Below are 17,799 nucleotides of genomic sequence, written 5' to 3'. Positions count from 1 at the left end.
GGAACTTTCAAAAAAACTTTCCAAATAGCAGACAGTATTACCAAGAAAGAGTCAAAAACTAAAAACGGCATAACAGTCAGCAAACACAGGAGTGTGGCTCTCCTCATGGCTCTTACAATTCTTTTCTCACAACATTCTTACAGTTTCTATCACGTTCTGTAAGTATACAGTTATTTGTCCGTTACATTGCAAGCCGAAACTCAGAGTAAGCTTGACCTGTGTGATTTCTAATCAGTAGAAATCACACACACAGAGAGACACACATACACACACATTCTCTCTCTCTTTCTCTTTTGGCCCTAAACCAAAATACTAGGATATAAATGTACCAAAATCACTTAAGTTAAAACAAAATGTTTCTCTATCTATCTCCCCACCCTCCACCAATATACATGTAATTTTTACGAGTTCAATAAGATGGTTTTTTTTGCCTGTGCTTACATTACATAGTTGCAGGGAACATAAGAAATGGCTTATAAAGTAGGAGAACTAATGTAACCAATGCTATGGGAAACAGGGTAAAGAAGGATATAGAGAAGGGACTACTTGAGCTGAGCAGACAGACAGTCCTGGGTAAAGGCACTGAAGATACAAGAACAATGTGGACAAAGGCCCATAGGCCAAGTAGAATGGCTTATTGAAGGAACATCAACAGAACAAGGGGTTCCAACAGAGAACAGCAGCAACAGAGACCAAGGAAATAGGTAAAGTCTGGGTCCTCAAAGGCTTATAATGCAGCACATAGAAGGTAAACTAAGAGAAAATGGAGCAAACAAGACTCTAAGCAGCAAAATATAATAACTGGACAAGCATCTTCAAAGGTCATTGTAGCAGTGGCAGTAGGGTGATTTGGGGGTATGAAGAATGACAGACTTAAAGAAAGTAACTTCCAAAGTCCAAGCAAGAAATGAGAGAGCCTAGGACTAAGTGAGAAGAGACAAAAATGAAAACATGATGAAGGCAGAATCAACAAGACTTACCCACCACGTCCTTAGCTATATGAGTCTAGCGAAGAGAAGGAATACAGAGTAACTGGTGTGTTGCTTTAGTGGCTCTGTAGCTCACAAATTATTTTCCCAGTTAACTTTAAAGAAGAAAAAGCAAGATTGGCAGAAGAAGTCAATTCAGATTATTTTGAGTTTAAGCAGCCTGTAGGACAGAAAACAGAAATGCCAAATCATTAGCTGAATATGCATAACTGGATTTGAGGAGAAATGTCTGATCTGAGTTGGAGACTGGTGACCTAATCCTTTATATTTGAAGCCGTGGGAGTGGATGTTATTAATGAGAAAGACCAGGGAAGGGCAACCAAAAAAAAGTCAAGGGCAGAACCCAGAATCACACCCACTTTTCAGAAACAGACAGGAGAACAACAAGAGGATACTAACAAAGAAAGGTCTGCAAGATGGAAGCAAGTTTAGGCCAGTGGGACTTCAGAAACTGCAAGGTCAGAAGGATTTGTGAACCCAAAATTATCTGAGACAGGTCTCAATTTAGAAAGAGTATTTTCCCAAGCTTAGGAATGCGTCCCTGACATAGCCTCAGGTAGTCCTGATGACATGTGCCCAAAGTAGTCGGGATACAACTTACTCTCACACATTTTAGGGAGGCATAACACATCAATCAATACACGTAAGATCCGTTGGATCTGGAAAGGCAGACAACTAGAAGTGTGTGAGAAGTGGCTTCCAGGTCGTAGGTAGATTTAAAGATTTTCTGATTGGCAATTGGTTATTATCTAAAGACCTAGAAACAATAGAAACAAATGTCTGGGTTGCAATAAGAGGTTGTGGATACCAAATATGATCGTGGAGATGAAGCCTCTAAGTGGCAAATTTCAGAGAGAATAGATTGTAAATGTTTCTTACCAGACTTAAGGTCTGTGTTGATGTTGATGCTGGCTGGCTTTTCCTGAATTCCAAAAGGAAGAAGGGCATAATGAGGCATGTTGGACCCCCGTTCCCATCATGGCCTGAACCAGTTTCTCAGGTTAACCTTGGCAGAGAGGAGGGGTCCATTCAGATGATTTGGAGGATTGGAATTTTATTTTTGGTTTACAGTTTCAAGGAGAAGCAGGACAATCATGTCAGAGAGCTTCAGTGAGGCTGAAAATGCTCCACCAGATTCAGCAGTCTTTAAGCTATCAGAATCCTTTGGCAGGGTAGGGGCTTGGAGGGGTGAGGGTAGAGGGATGGAGAGGAGAGAAAAGGACAGGCAAAGGGGCACAGATATCTCCATCAGGGAGTGAGCATGCCCCACACAAATTCCTTAAGGCAACCTGTGAGGCTATCGCCTTGGCACAAACCCTATCACATGTCAGTCAACTTCCCGGCAAGTCGCAGATCTTTAGAAACCTTGGTGTGTATTTCCCTGCTCGGCTTAGGACGCACCCCTGCCTCCACTCCACAAACGTCCATTGAGTCCTCAAAAACCCGGACAAATGACCTCACCTCCAAAGCCCCCTCTCTGATGCTCCCAGGAAAAACGAAAGCACCTCAGTTTGTTTTGTCCGTACCTTACACGGCTTTGTAATTATCTGTGGTGCCTCTGGCTCAAATCAAAGCGGGAGCCAGACCCAAAAAGTCAAGGAAGGGAAGCGCCTTCACAGGCCTCGCGTGAGGAGAAAAGAACTACAATTCCCATGAGGCGGTGGGGCCAAGGGACCACAAGTCCCAGCATCCACTGCGCGGCCCAGGCCTGTCAGGGTAGTAGGCGCTGCGTGAGGCGGGTAAATGTTCGCGGAAGCGGCGAAGACGACAGGGCCTTGTGGGATGGCGGAGTTTAAGGAGAAGCCTGAGGCCCCGACTGAGCAGCTGGATGTCGCGTGCGGCCAGGAAAACTTGCCGGTGGGCGCGTGGCCCCCGGGGGCCGCGCCGGCGCCCTTCCAGGTAGGGGCGGGGCCAGGCGGCGCGGGAGGCAGACGCGCGGCTCCCCCACGTGGTCTCCTTCTCAAGCAGCCTCGCCGGGACGGCCTCCCAATCGCGACCTTTTGTCTTCTCTCATAGCACACCAGTGGTGCGCGGGAATAGGTGTGCACGCCCCGGCCTGGGCCTTTTTCTGTTAACCCACGGCGTCACCTTAGCAAGGGTGCTGTCCTTTTCAGTCCATTCCCTGAAGCGCAGAACCAGAGGCCTTATGAGAACCCGGCTTTTTGTCCCAGTCCTGTCCTCAGAACTCAAGGAGGCATCAAGGGGGGAGTCATTTACCTCTCCGGTCTCAGGTGTCTCTCACAGGTAGGATAAGCCGTGGGGCCTGTTAGTGGATAGCACCCGGTGTCGTGCATAAAAACAGCCCCGCGAGTCAGCCTTAGCTGTGGTCTCCCTCATGCTGTGGGCTCTTGGGCAAGTATAAATTAGCTTTGGCTAAGCCTTAGAGTCTTCCAGTTCTAACAGTACCTCTCTTCCGGATTGCTTTGAAAATTGCAAGGAAAATACACTTTCTAGTTTGCTCTAAGAACTCAGTAAATGTTCGCTGCTATTAACTTCTCAAAGCCCTTTCTACTCTTTTTTTTTTTTTTTTTTTGGAAACTGAATTTCGCTCTTGTTGTCCAGGCTGGAGTGCAATGGCATTATCTCTTATCTCGGCTCACCGCAACCTCCACCTCCTCAAGCAATTCTCCTGCCTCAGCCTCCCGAGTAGCTGGGATTACAGGCATGTGCCACCACACCCGGCTAATTTTTTTCTTTTTAGTAGAGACAGGGTTTCTCCATGTTGGTCAGGCCGGTCTCAAACTCCCAACCTCAGGTGATCCTCATGGTTCAGAGCTTAGCCATCTTAGCTACTTCCCAGAGCCTGAGTTTATTCATCTGCAAAATGAAAATAATAATTTAAAAATACATAGCCATCCATTATCAACAATGAACCCTATCTGCCCTTTCTTTTTCCTAGGAATCTTGTGAGGATCAGTTAAGATAATAGATTCAATAGCAGCTTTCAAAGATGTCAAGGAAAAGAATCAAACTCTGTAAAATATTTGAAGAGATTTATTCTGAGCCAAATACGAGTGACCATGACCTGTGACACAGCCCTCAGGAGATGCTGAGAACATGTGTCCCGGGTGATTAGGGCACAGCCTGGTTTTATACTCGTTTGGGAGAGAGGAGACGTCAATCAAATACATTTAACATGTACATTGGTTTGGTTCAGAAAGGCAGGGCAACTCAAAGTGGTAGAGGGGCTTCCAGACTGTAAGTAGATTTAAAATTTTTCTGGTTAACAATTGGTAGAGTTTATCTGAAGACCTGGGATCAATAGAAATGTTTAGGTTAAGATAAAGGGGTTTCTTTTGAGACAGAGCTCGACTCCATCACCCAGGCTAGAGTGGGTGGTGCGATCAGCTCACTGCAACCTCCGCCTCCCAGGTTCAAGCGATTCTCCCGCCTCAGCCTCCCAAGTAGCTGGGATTACAGGCACCCACAGCCACGCCCAGCTAATTTTTGTATTTTTAGTAGAAACAGGGTTTTACCATGTTGCCCAGGCTGGTCTCAAACTCCTGACCTCAAGTGATCCGCCCACCTCGGCCTCCCAAAGTGCTGGGATTACAGAAGTGAGCCACCACACCAGGCCAAGTAGAGACCAAGTTTTATTGTGCGGAGGAAACTCTCAGCCGACTTCAGAGGGAGCAGTTTGGAAAATGTTTCTTACCGAACTTAAAAAGGTGCCTCGCTCTTAGTTGATTATCTCCTGGTTGTAGAAAGAAAGAAAAAGAGGGGGAAAGGGGATTCTCTATAGAATGTGGATTTTTCCCACAAGAGACAACCCTCCAGGGCAATGTCAAGATATAGCAAGGAAATATATTTGGGGTTCAAATATTTTGATTTCTTCCCTTATTTGTTATGTGATGTTATGCCAGAGTCAGGTTAGAAAGCAGACCATGCTATATAGGGTTAAAATTAAAACTCTTCTGATGAGATTTTATGGTTTGTGAGGCATGACTCCTCAGGTGCCTTAGGTAGGAATTTGGGCAAGATAAAAAAAATCAGAGTTTAGTCCTCAAAAGAGTAGAATAAGATTAATGTCAGAAATTATTATTGTTCCCCAGACTACCTTTGGCAATTTATGTTAATAATACAGTTGGCTGGCTCAATATTAAACAGTGGTCCCTGAAAACTTACTCAGCACTAAGCATTGCTGAGTTCCTGGTCAAAAACACTGATTAAAAAAACCACTGTTCTAGTCCATTCTTAATTCAACAAATTGAGAGCTTTAGCTTGCAAGGTGGTGGGTTGGGCTGCAAAGAATACAATAAACAGAAAAACACATTCTACCCTCAATGTTTACAACTGTTATGATTAGCTTCAATATTCCTGCTGTGCCTGTGTATGTGTATAAATATGTGTGTGTGTGTGTGTGTGTTTGAGGCTATTCTATTTACAATCTTGGGTCATATTTTTCTTTGCCATATCCAAGAACAATCTGTAAAACTGCCCGACATATTTTTTAATTAACTCACTTTAAGCATTATTTAAAAATAAGTAATATAAGTATCTCCCTTAGAATCACTGTAATCATTAATGTCCATAAAATCTTGAGGTTTTATATTTCGCAGAGTATATTAAACACATCTATTTTTAAAAGGGGAGAAAGGAGTGACAAGAGGAAGCTTTATGATTGATTGTTATGTCTACAGTTGGTAGGCATAAATGAAAACTGGGAGATTAAAACCCAGTCCCACAGTGTTCTATCTCTGTACGTGCACAGTTCTCAATAGAGTTAGAGTTACAAAAATAAGACAGGATCCCCTCCTAAGAGACCTTATTGTCTTTCTTACCAAGAAGATCAAACATGCTTAAAACATTTAAGTGACAAGCCTAAAAGTGCATTCAACTCGTTTTCTTCCATATATTCATGGAACACAAAACCACTCTTATAAAAGGTCAAAACAGCTTGCTTGCTCCAAACCCTGCCTTCACAGGCGTATGCACACATAAGAATTAAGGCATGAAAAACTTTCAAGATAAAAATAACTTTGTGTCTGTTTTGCCTTTGGCTACTGTGTGAAAAGGCAAAAAGAAATTCAAATGTTCATATTGGAAACAAGCATATCATAATGTCATCAGTGTTGAAAGCCAAGTAGAGAATAAACTAATTGATTTTCTTGAGCTAACAGTTGGATCTAACCATTTTTCAGGTCTCTGAAACCAGCTTCAAACATTATTTTTAAGATCTCAGCAGGCCTTGACAAGAATTATCTGGCTCACAGTCTTCTAATAGCTGCTTGGAGGAAAAACAAACTTATGAGGCTAGAGGCCAAGTACAAAGATTCTTGTAGCTGGGGTTTCAACACAACCAAAAAAGGAATGAAGATTTTCACAGCACTTCTTTATAATTCAGAGGCCCAGGTTTTAGGCCTAGAATATTATAGTGTCATACTTCAGTTTCTGGGTCTTCAGTACAGAATGTGATTCAGAAAAGTCAAACTTCTCGTTAATAAGTATCAAGAAAAAAAAAAAGTATCAAGAGCTGCAATCTGGCAATCGAAAAATGCTTCTTGAGCACCTGCTGTGTGCCTCGTCCTATGGATAGGAACCCCACCCCCATCAGCATGCCACACTCCAAACCTCATAACCATGCTTTTCCCTGAGACACATATCTGTTAGAAAGGTAAGACCTACACATTTAACACAATTAAAGAGCCCTACAGTCTGTGTCATTTAGACCCTGAAGTTCATGCTATTAACTAAGTATATTTCAGAGAAGAAAGAAATTATTGCAGACAGGAATAGCCAAGACAAGAGTGTATTTTCTCTTAAGTTTTCTGTCAGAAAACTTGAAATCTTCACCCAGTGCTTGTTTCCAATATGTCATTTTGCCCTGATCATTTTGCATTTATTCCCAGCTCTTGCATGAGTAATTCTGTGCTTTGATACATACGAAGAAAAAGTAAAACGTGCCGGGCGCGGTGGCTCAAGCCTGTAATCCCAGCACTTTGGGAGGCCGAGACGGGCGGATCACGAGGTCAGGAGATCGAGACCATCCTGGCTAACACAGTGAAACCCCGTCTCTACTAAAAAAAATACAAAATGCTAGCCGGGCAAGGTGGTGGACGCCTGTAGTCCCAGCTACTTGGGAGGCTGAGGCAGGAGAATGGCGTAAACCCGGGAGGCGGAGCTTGCAGTGAGCTGAGATCCGGCCACTGCACTCCAGCCTGGGTGACAGCGAGACTACGTCTCAACAACAACAACAACAACAACAACAAAAAAAACAATGCAGGAAATTTTTAAAATCCCAGCCAGGCATGGTGGCTCCCTCCCATAATTCCAACCCTTTTGGAGGCCAAGGCGGGAGAATCACTTGAAGTCAGGAGTTTAAGACCACCCTGGGCAACAAAGTGAGACCCCATCTCTACAAAAGCATTGTATTTTAAATTAACCAGACATGGTGGTGCATGCCTGTAGTCCCACCTACTTGGGAGGCTGACCTTGAGCCCAGCAGTTGGAGGCTGCAGTGAGCTATGATTATGCCACTGCACTCCAGCCTGGGCAGCAGTATCTTCAAAAAAAAAAAAAAAATCCCATTCTCCATGTCCTTTATACTTTTCTGACTGTTTCTAAATCCCTGTATGTGCATATTGCAGACAGTAAGGTAATACTTGATAAATGAAAGAAGTCTGGTCTGGGTCAGCTCTTAGCTTTTCCCCACTCAAATGGAGAAGTAATGGAGGAAAGGTATACAGTCCGATGACTTCCTAGACACAGTTTTGGTTTGAATATGTTTGAACCTGGAATGTTTAACTCCAGAACTTATTTTCTTCACTACCCTACTATAGACTACCTGCAAAATTTTTATCGAACACATATGTGCTAATCCCTAGAGTAAGCTTTTTAGGCCAGTTCTGTCAGTTTTTCTTTCACAGAAACCTGTGAAATAAATAAGATATTTAGTAATGTTAAGTAATTTGCCAGAAACATATGTTGTTTTAAGTATCACATCTAAAAGTAATATCTAGAAGAACTGAAAGAAGCCAATATTTTTATAAAGTGTCTGACATGGAGTCCAGCATTATTTCATTAAAATTTCATGATAGCACCCCAAATGTGGGTATTATCCTTGTCTTATAGCAACTAATCTGAAGCTTAACAAGTCACTTGTCCAGAATCACAGTGCCAATAAGAGCTTGGCTGTAGTTTGTGTCTCCTTTAGAGCATTCCATGTTCTACACTAGGAAGCTCTCCGCTGCTTCCTCACAGTTCAAGACCATAGTCACAGAGTTTTCCTGCGTGGTCTCCTGCATACTTTGCTCTAGTCTAACCTCCTAATTGAAGACATCTTTGTTCATTGACCATTTACACCTTTGACTTGTCTATGAAAAGAGTCAAACTCTGCAAACTATTTGAATAGATTTATTCTGAGCCAAATATGAGTGACCATGGACCATGACACAGCCCTCAGGAGATCCTGAGAACATGCACCCAAGGTGGTTGGGATATGGCTTAGTTTTATACATTTTAGGGAGACATGAGACAACAGTCAAATACATGTAAGATGTACATTGGTTCTGTCCAGAAAGACAGCACAGCTGGAAGCGGAAGCTTCCAGTTTCTGATTAACAGTTTGCTTGAAGGAATTGTTATTATCTAAAAACTTAGGAATGTCTTGGGGAAGATAAAGGGTTGTGGAGACCAAGGTTTATTATCATGCAGGTGAAGCCTCCAGGTAGCAGGCTTCAGAGAGAATAGATTGTAAATGTTTTTTATCAGACTTAAAGAGTCTGTTCTATCAGTAATTCCAAAAGGGAAGAGGGTATAATGAGGCATGTCTGACCCCCGCCCCCTTCCCATCATGACCTGAACCAGTTTTTCAGGTTAGCTTTGGAATGCTCTTGCTGAGAGGAGGGGTCTGTTCAGATGATCAGGAGACTTAGAATTTTATTTTTGGTTAACAGAGTACATTTTCTAACCATTTCCTGAAACCATCCTCAGCTTCTACCCAGGGTGTATCAGTCAGGACTCATTTGTTTGCAAGAAACATAAACAATACAAACTGGCTCCAACAAAAAAGGGAAGGAATTGCCTCAAATCAGAAAAGTCCAAAAGTGGTAACTATAGGCATGTCTGGACCCAATAATTCTAAAAGTATTGTCAGATACTTCTTCCCACCACCCTCCCCCTTCACACCCCTGCTCCCCATTTCTGTGGTAGGCTACCCACTCAGTAGGCCTCATCTATGTGGCAGAACTTGGAAATGCCAGGCAAACACTACAGTTGAACAATTCTAGTGGAAAGAGAATGCCTCTTCCCTAATTGTTTCAGCAGAAGTCTGGCTTAGGTCATATCAGCTGACTCCCAGTTTGTAACTTACTTTACATTAGCTTTCAGATACAGTTATATTCCAGAAACAACTATTATTTAACTATGGGGAAACAGTCTCAGAAATGCATCATTAGACAATTTCATCATTATGCAAATGTTATAGAGTGCACAGTACTTACACAAACCTAGATGGTATAGCCTACTACACACTTAGGCTGTATGATAATACCCTATCACTCCTAGGCTACAAACCTGCACAGAATGTTACTACACTGAGTACTGTAGATACTTGTAATGCAGTGGTGTTTGTGTATCTAAACATAGAAAACATACAGTAAAAATACTGTATTCTAATCTTACAGGACTACCATTGTATATAGATATATGTAGTCTGACTGAAAAGTCATTACGCAGCACATGACTACTCAAAGTTTAACCATATGGCATGTAAATATTTGAATAGAATGTTAGGACAATGACCTAACATTATTTCTGAAAATAATAAATAGCTTTTCAATATGTAAATACCTTTAAAGATGGGTAATTACATAATCAGATATTAAATTAGACTAAGGTTTTCAAAAGATTATTCTTGAGTATAGTCATTTTTTAAGTCATTATCATCTGAAATGATATTTTATTGACCTTTTATGGAGGAGAAAATGGAAACATGAAGATAAAATGACTCAAAGCAATTATTGGTATCAGGATCAGTGATTATATCCATCAAGGGGAAAAAATTTGTTTAAACAGGAATTTTCCCAGAAGTCTCTGTTACCTTTTGGAAGGTATCTGCAGTTCATTTGGAATTAGCTACCATCTATAAGTCCCTAGAGGATTATAGATTGTGCAGCAAGTTTAATTGCAGAATTTTAAAAAATATATCATGAGATTCTACAAAATCTTTTTAAATTTGTAAGTAAAAATAACTAAATAAAACTGTTTTTCACCTGCTTTCCTGATTAGAAAACTGCAGTAAGTCAGACTTGATTTTAAAAGAAGTTATCCATGTCAAAAAAAAAACTTTAGCGTTTAGTGATTTATATATACCTTAAAACTATGTGCGCCTTTAATGACAAATCAAGTTTAACATGAAAAGTTTAACAGAGATCTTCATTTTACAAGTACTTTTTAAAATGTCTGAGTAACCATTTACATTTCAACACTGAACCTTTAAAAAGCTGAAGGTAGATTCTATATAAAACAGCAGTCATTGAGTTTGACTGATAGAGCATCATTTTCTAACCCATCCTTTATCCATTTAGGATATTCCTGCTAAGCTAAAGCTGTAAGAAACAACACAAACAAAAGCTATTTCCTCTCTCCACCCCCAAATGACTTTTTAAGCAGAATGTTGGCCTTCCCCCACAATTCCTCCCACTGGTTGTCCTCCTCATCTTTCACAAGAGGATGTCAATCCTCCCCAGCTCAGAGTTTTTTTTAGCATAGGGTTTTGCACTTAACTACATAGCTCCACCTGAGGCCTCCACAAGGAGTATAACTACCTGCTGTTCAATACCTTTCTAAAGCTTGGACTGGAGACAAAATATTAATGGAGGATTGACTGGAAGACATGGTGCAAACGTTCCTCCAGGTGCTTTAAAATCTATCCCCAATGAAAGGCCATGCAACTCCTTCCTTGCAGAACTGCTCTTACCCAACTCTGCTGTTGTGGGATCCCAGCAGCCTTTATTGAGGACCAGAATTTTAAAAGCCCATGAAACTGCTTCCTGGAAAAGAATGGTTTAGAAGAACACATTGGTGGAATTCCTTCCTGGTATCAATACTGAAAAAAGTCAGTGCCGCTTCTGAACAATGAGATTATTCCTTACAGGCAGGGCAAACTGCGTATCTAATCATATATCCTTCTCTGAATTGGCAGCTCTCAGGCAGAGCCAAATGTCCAGTCTACTTCTACCACACACTGTGTGTCTAAGCTCACTGGACCTGTTTGCTCTATTTCCCTTTCACCTTACTGTCCTTACTTGTTCATTTATCTTACCTGTTTGTGAGTCTCATTAAATCCTTTTTGGAATAAAGCAGGTATAAAATGAATTCGGTTTTATGTAAGCAAGAATTACTGTATACATAAAAAAAATCTGGGTTCATGAGAGATACTTTAATATGAAATCACAGTTTGAAAATATGCTTCACGATGCTAATGAGGATCTAACCAGAGATCAGGCTTCACATAGAGTTTAGATTGAGGATTGTCTTCTTTTTATATAACATTTTATAAATGTAATGTTTTTATATTTTATATATTTTATATAAATGTAATTTTTTATGTTCCTTTCCCATTTAATTAGAACAGAATTTCTTTACAAGTGTACATCTATAATAAATTTAAATATCTAGTAATATCTATTTAAGAAATAGCATTTTTGGAATTCTGTGTGCAATTGACTTGTCATTTATGACTTTCTCATCCCCAACTAGTATCTGAGGTAACTCACAATTAAAATACATATATGCATGTATATAAGGTAAAGGTAAAAGAGATCAAAAGCTAAGGATAAAATGCTTAACTGTACTCAGACACTAAATTCAGCACTGAGTTTTCTGACATCCAAAGCTAAGAGTGAAACAAAATAAGTTACAAAACTTTCCGTTTCTGATCAGAGAAAAAAATACTGTTTTTCTTATTGTCCTTATACATACATAATACATATATAAATACATGTATATGTCATTATGCATACCTATATATAACATACTATTATATACATTAAGTATTATAATGCCCAACTCATCCTTATACATAACCTAAAATAAAACCACAAATTCTAAAAATTAATCTTAGCTGGGCATGGTTGTTCCCACTTGTAGCTGTAGCAAGTAAGGAACCTGAGGCAGGAGAATCACTTGAGCCCAGGTTACAGTGAACTGTGATCACACCACTGCACTCCAGCCTGTGCAACAGAGCAAGACCCTGTCTCAAAAAAAAAAAAAAAAAAAAAAATTCTTGTTTTATTGAAGAAAGATCTTTTTGGACAATATCTTAGTACACTGTGTTTTGTCAGTTTTGAACTGTTTTTATATATGTTAGAATTAGAATGGGTCCCAGTCAAAAACTACTTGGAATATGTAGGAAATATATGACATGCCATGCTCACTTACAGTGTGTATATTTTTTACAGTACACTCCTGATCATGTAGTTGGACCTGGAGCAGACATTGATCCCACTCAAATAACCTTTCCCGGATGCATTTGTGTCAAAACTCCCTGCCTCCCTGGCACTTGCTCCTGTCTCCGCCATGGAGAGAACTATGATGATAACTCATGCCTTAGAGATATAGGATCTGGAGGAAAGTATGCAGAGCCTGTTTTTGAATGCAATGTCTTGTGCCGATGCAGTGACCACTGCAGAAACAGAGTGGTCCAGAAAGGTCTGCAGTTCCACTTTCAAGTGTTCAAGACGCATAAAAAAGGCTGGGGACTTCGTACCTTGGAATTTATACCAAAAGGAAGGTTTGTCTGTGAATATGCTGGTGAGGTTTTAGGATTCTCTGAAGTTCAGAGAAGAATTCACTTACAAACAAAATCTGACTCTAACTACATTATAGCCATCAGGGAACATGTTTATACTGGGCAGGTAATGGAAACATTTGTTGACCCTACTTATATAGGAAATATTGGAAGATTCCTTAATCATTCTTGTGAGCCAAACCTTTTGATGATTCCTGTCCGAATTGACTCAATGGTACCTAAGTTGGCACTTTTTGCAGCCAAAGATATTGTGCCAGAAGAAGAACTCTCTTATGATTATTCAGGAAGATATCTTAATCTAACAGGCAGTGAAGACAAAGAAAGGCTAGATAATGGGAAACTAAGAAAACCTTGTTACTGTGGTGCCAAATCATGTACTGCTTTCCTGCCTTTTGACGGTTCTCTGTACTGCCCCTTAGAAAAGTCGAGCATCAGTTGTGGAAATGAGAAGGAACCCAGCATGTGTGGCTCAGCCCCTTCTGTGTTCCCCTCCTGCAAGCGATTGACCCTTGAGGTGAGTCTGTTCAGTGATAAGCAGCTTGCGCCTCCCTCTAGTGGAAGACAGTGGTTGGCTAGCTTTGCCTCTGCCTAGTTATGTAAGTTGAACTCAGGAATGTGGCAGAGACTACAAGTTGTCCATCAGTATCTTTTCTCCCTTTCTGTAATAGAATTCTCCATTTAACATGAGTACATGACTACCCAGAATTTCACTTTCCTAGTTAGATTTGTCTTAGTAACTGTTTTAGTTAATGGGATATAAGCAAAAATGACAAGTCCTTAAATGGAGATATCCTGCCCTTCACCTCCTCTTTCTTCCTTCTGGCTGGAATGTATACATGATGACTGGAACTGGAGCAGTCATCCTAGACCCCAGGATGACCCTGGGAAAGGAAGCCATTGCATAGAAAAATCAACAAGATTAAAAGGAGTCTAGGTGTCTGGTACTGTAGAACATCCTGCCAGTCATGGTCTGACACCATTGTACTTTGAGGTGAGAAATGGTGTCTCCCTTGTTTAAGCCACTGTTATTGTAAGTTTTCTAGCACTAACATCGAACCTAATAATAATCCAAGAAACCCTTGTGGCTGCATACCTAAACCCTGCTTTCCAACCAATTTTAACAGTAATAAAGCTGACATTTTGATTTCTGTCTGACTCCTGTATCCTACTTAATTGTTTCTAAGCATGAATCAAGGAAAAACGCATTATTAACCATCACCTGCTAAAACCCTAATAAGTACCACCAGTAGTGAAAAATATAACCATGAAAATGACTTACATGTTGTAACCAAAAGTCAGAAAAGGAAACACATTGTAAATGTTTCATTATATACTTGGCTGTACTCCAAATCTTGTGAAGTTATGCTTCAAAACTTCAAACAGCCTCACTTCTTGTATAAATAACAGAAAAATAACGCTGTCCACACCACAGAAGGAGATGGGAGTTTTATAATCCCATTTAAACTTCTAGAGCATCAAACATCTCTAACTACCTTCCTTAAAGCAGGGATGTTGCCAAAAAAATTACTATGTAAGTTTATCAGACATTTTGAAAGCTAAAATAATTGCTAGAGCCCCTATGATATTAAGTAATTTAATTTCTTCTCTAATACATTTAAACCCTACCACTAGGAGGCCTTGCAGTTTCAACATTATAGGAATCCGTGTTATATATAACACTATTCCTCTGTAATATAAGTACATTGTACACTTTAAATGAGTGAAATGTATAGCATGTGAATTATATCTCAATAAAGCTGGCTTGTTTTTAAGTATCTTAGGGTTTACATGTTCATATAACGTTATATGGAATGGTTCTCTGTGAACAAATGGTCCTAGAATACACATAAAATGCCCCAAATTACAAATACATAGTATCAAAAATTTTCCTCCAAATTAATCATTTCTCCATGCCAACTTTCCTCTGTTAGTTCAATGTCTCTGAAGCAGTCCTGCTTTTTATAAGGCAGTTTGTATCCCTCACTCGAAAATGTGCTTTTTCTCACTCACAAGCTCACCTAATAACTGAGCTGCTTCAGAAGCAATACAGAAATGGTCAGAAGGAAAATGATTGGCTCACCATTTGATTCTGCAGATACCCTTTTCTATGTCCTTTTGCCTTTCTCTATTGAACAGCAGAGATATTCCCAGAGGACAATCTTCCATTCAGAGACAAGGACACAAACAGCCCCCTCCAACTCAGTGCCTCTGCCAGAGACAACTGACTGAATGTGGACCCCTGAAAATTTTTTGTACTCAGGCACTAGTTTATTATATAGCACTTAGTCCTAGAAACCCGATTCCTAAGGTAAGAGTCAAAGAGTCTTTATTCCAAGTCTTTTCTAAGCAGCAAGTTAACTGCATTTGTTTGCTTCAGTGCCATATTCTTAAGAATGTTGACACTTCTTTTGAGAGAAAACATTTAAAAATATACTTCCACTTGCCTATTTTCCCATGATAAAGTAACATTTTTATAATTATAAGATTCAAATTTTAAAAGATGGGGCTGGGTGCAGTGGCTCACATCTGTAATCCCAGCACTTTGGGAGGCCTAGGCAGGCAGAACACTTGAGGTCAGGAGTTTGAGACCAGCCTGGCCAACATGCTAAAACCTCATCTCTACTAAAAATACAAAAATTAGCTAGATGTGGTGGCACATGTCTGTAGTCCCAGCTGCTCGGGAGGCTGAGGCACGAGAATCACTTGAGCCCAGGAGGCAGAGATTGCAGTGAGCCAAGATTGTACCACTGCACTCCAGCTTGGGTGACAGAGCGAGACTCTGTCTCCAAAAAAAAAAGTAGCAACAGTTTTTGCATTGTTGGAATTTGGCATTTAATATTGGAATACATTCTTAAATAAATGTGGTCATATTATACATCATTTTAATGGGCATTTCTTTGTGTTTTTTTGCTAATGACATCTTACTTGCTGTTTATGTTTATTTTAGACTATGAAAATGATGTTAGACAAAAAGCAAATTCGAGCAATTTTTTTATTCGAGTTCAAAATGGGTCGTAAAGCAGCAGAGACAACTCGCAACATCAACAACGCATTTGGCCCAGGAACTGCTAACGAACGTACAGTGCAGTGGTGGTTCAAGAAGTTTTGCAAAGGAGATGAGAGCCTTGAAGATGAGGAGCGTAGTGGCCGGCCATCAGAAGTTGACAACGACCAACTGAGAGCAATCATCGAAGCTGATCCTCTTACAACTACAAGAGAAGTTGCCGAAGAACTTAATGTCAACCATTCTACAGTCGTTCGGCATTTGAAGCAAATTGGAAAGGTGAAAAAGCTCGATAAGTGGGTGCCTCATGAGCTGACTGAAAATCAAAAAAATCGTCGTTTTGAAGTGTCATCTTCTCTTATTCTACGCAACCACAACGAACCATTTCTCGATCGGATTGTGACGTGCGATGAAAAGTGGATTTTATATGACAACCGGCGACGATCAGCTCAGTGGTTGGATCAAGAAGCAGCTCCAAAGCACTTCTCAAAGCCAATCTTGCACCCAAAAAAGATCATGGTCACTATTTGGTGGTCTGCTGCTGGTGTGATCCACTACAGCTTTCTGAATCCCGGTGAAACCATTACATCTGAGAAGTATGCTCAGGAAATCGATGAGATGCACCAAAAACTGCAACACCTGCAGCTGGCATTGGTCAACAGAAAGGGCCCAATTCTTCTCCACGACAATGCCCGACCGCATGTTGCACAACCCACACTTCAAAAGTTGAATGAATTGGGCTATGAAGTTTTGCCTCATCCACCGTATTCACCTGACCTCTTGCCAACCAACTACCACATCTTCAAGCATCTTAACAACTTTTTGCAGGGAAAACGCTTCCACAACCAGCAGGATGCAGAAAATGCTTTCCAAGAGTTTGTCAAATCCCGAAGCACGGATTTTTACGCTACAGGGATAAACCAACTTATTTCTCGTTGGCAAAAATGTGTTGATTGTAATGGTTCCTATTTTGATTAATAAAAATGTGTTGAGCCTAGTTATAATGATTTAAAATTCACGGTCCAAAACCGCAATTAGTTTTGCACCAACCCAATATCTTCATAGAATTGAAACATAAATTAAAATTGCATTTGAAGTAGATTCCACAGACTTCATTAAGAATGTAGAAATGTGGCCTGGCATGGTGGCTTACAACTGTAATCCCAGCACTTTGGGAGGCTGAGGTGGGCAGATCACTTGAGTCTGATAGTTCAGGACCAGCCTGGGCAACATAGTGAGACCCCGACTCTAATAAAATAATTTTTTTTTAAAAGAGTAGAAATATGTACCTTGAAAAACATTTTGGCCCAAGAATAATAACAATCACACTTGAAGAACAAAGCTTTTCTTTAAAAAAAATTTTTTTTTAAATTTTCAAATTACTATTCATAAAGTATCAGTGATATTAGATTTTGTTCTTGGCCAAATGAAAAATTTTGCCCTAATTAAAATGTAGTCATGCTCCAGTGCGTTACCACTGAACAAATCACTGAACCTTTCCAAGTGAAAGTTTCCTTAGTTGGGAAGATTGAGTTAACACATGCAAAGGGGTTAGAACAATGCCTGAGTACATAGAAAGTATTCAATAAATGTAAATTATTAGTCTTGAGAACTGTCTGTAGCATGTGACCCAAAGTTATCCCTTCTATTTAGGTGTAATTAGGATATAATGTCCTTCAATGGCAGACTTAAAGGGGGAAAAAGTCACGAAGAGGTGACCAGAAGGGTTAGAGCTGAGCAAGAGAGGTTCGTGCCCTGAGCCCTGCGTTTTAGAGTGCCTAGGGTTACATACATAGGCACACATGCATAAAGAAGACATGGATACCATAACCAGACGAAGACATTATTAGGAAAGAAAAATAATACCAATATCCCTTTTGAATATAGAGTCAAAAAAAAAAAAAAGTACTAGCAAATGAAATTCAGCAAGATGTAAAAAGAATTATACACCGTGATCAAGTGGGATTTATCCCAGGAAAGCAAGGTTGTTTTAACATATGAAAATCAGTAAATCCAGTCTGTTAATGGGATAATTCACAAAAAATAAATATATA

The 17,799-nt window shown here is 40.1% G+C and overlaps 2 protein-coding genes across 2 annotated transcripts in view; one reads left to right on the top strand and one right to left on the bottom strand.

Annotated features, from left to right (window-relative positions):
* SUMF1 (sulfatase modifying factor 1) overlaps positions 1–17,799 on the bottom strand; it is a 404,376-nt gene that overhangs the window by 234,431 nt on the left and 152,146 nt on the right. The window lies entirely within an intron of this gene.
* Positions 2,666–16,742, top strand: LOC105528644 (histone-lysine N-methyltransferase SETMAR). The gene is made up of 3 exons (XM_011965455.1): positions 2,666–2,888; positions 12,392–13,255; positions 15,689–16,742. Exons 1-3 carry the CDS (start codon positions 2,733–2,735, stop codon positions 16,721–16,723), a joined length of 2,055 nt encoding a protein of 684 aa, XP_011820845.1. The 5' UTR covers positions 2,666–2,732; the 3' UTR covers positions 16,724–16,742.

This window comes from Mandrillus leucophaeus, unplaced genomic scaffold (assembly GCF_000951045.1).
Source record: "Mandrillus leucophaeus isolate KB7577 unplaced genomic scaffold, Mleu.le_1.0 Scaffold727, whole genome shotgun sequence".
Lineage (NCBI taxonomy): Eukaryota > Metazoa > Chordata > Mammalia > Primates > Cercopithecidae > Mandrillus > Mandrillus leucophaeus.
The sequence above is the reverse complement of the archived record's forward strand: the minus strand, read 5'-3'. Positions and strand labels throughout refer to the sequence as shown.

Bases quoted from the DNA above. Each gene is read 5' to 3' on its own strand.
- LOC105528644 (XM_011965455.1), top strand. From the start codon at position 2,733: ATGTTCGCGGAAGCGGCGAAGACGACAGGGCCTTGTGGGATGGCGGAG. The intron at 2,889-12,391 runs GTAGGGGCGGGG...TATTTTTTACAG, and splicing joins CCGCGCCGGCGCCCTTCCAG to TACACTCCTGATCATGTAGT. The intron at 13,256-15,688 runs GTGAGTCTGTTC...TGTTTATTTTAG, and splicing joins GCAAGCGATTGACCCTTGAG to ACTATGAAAATGATGTTAGA.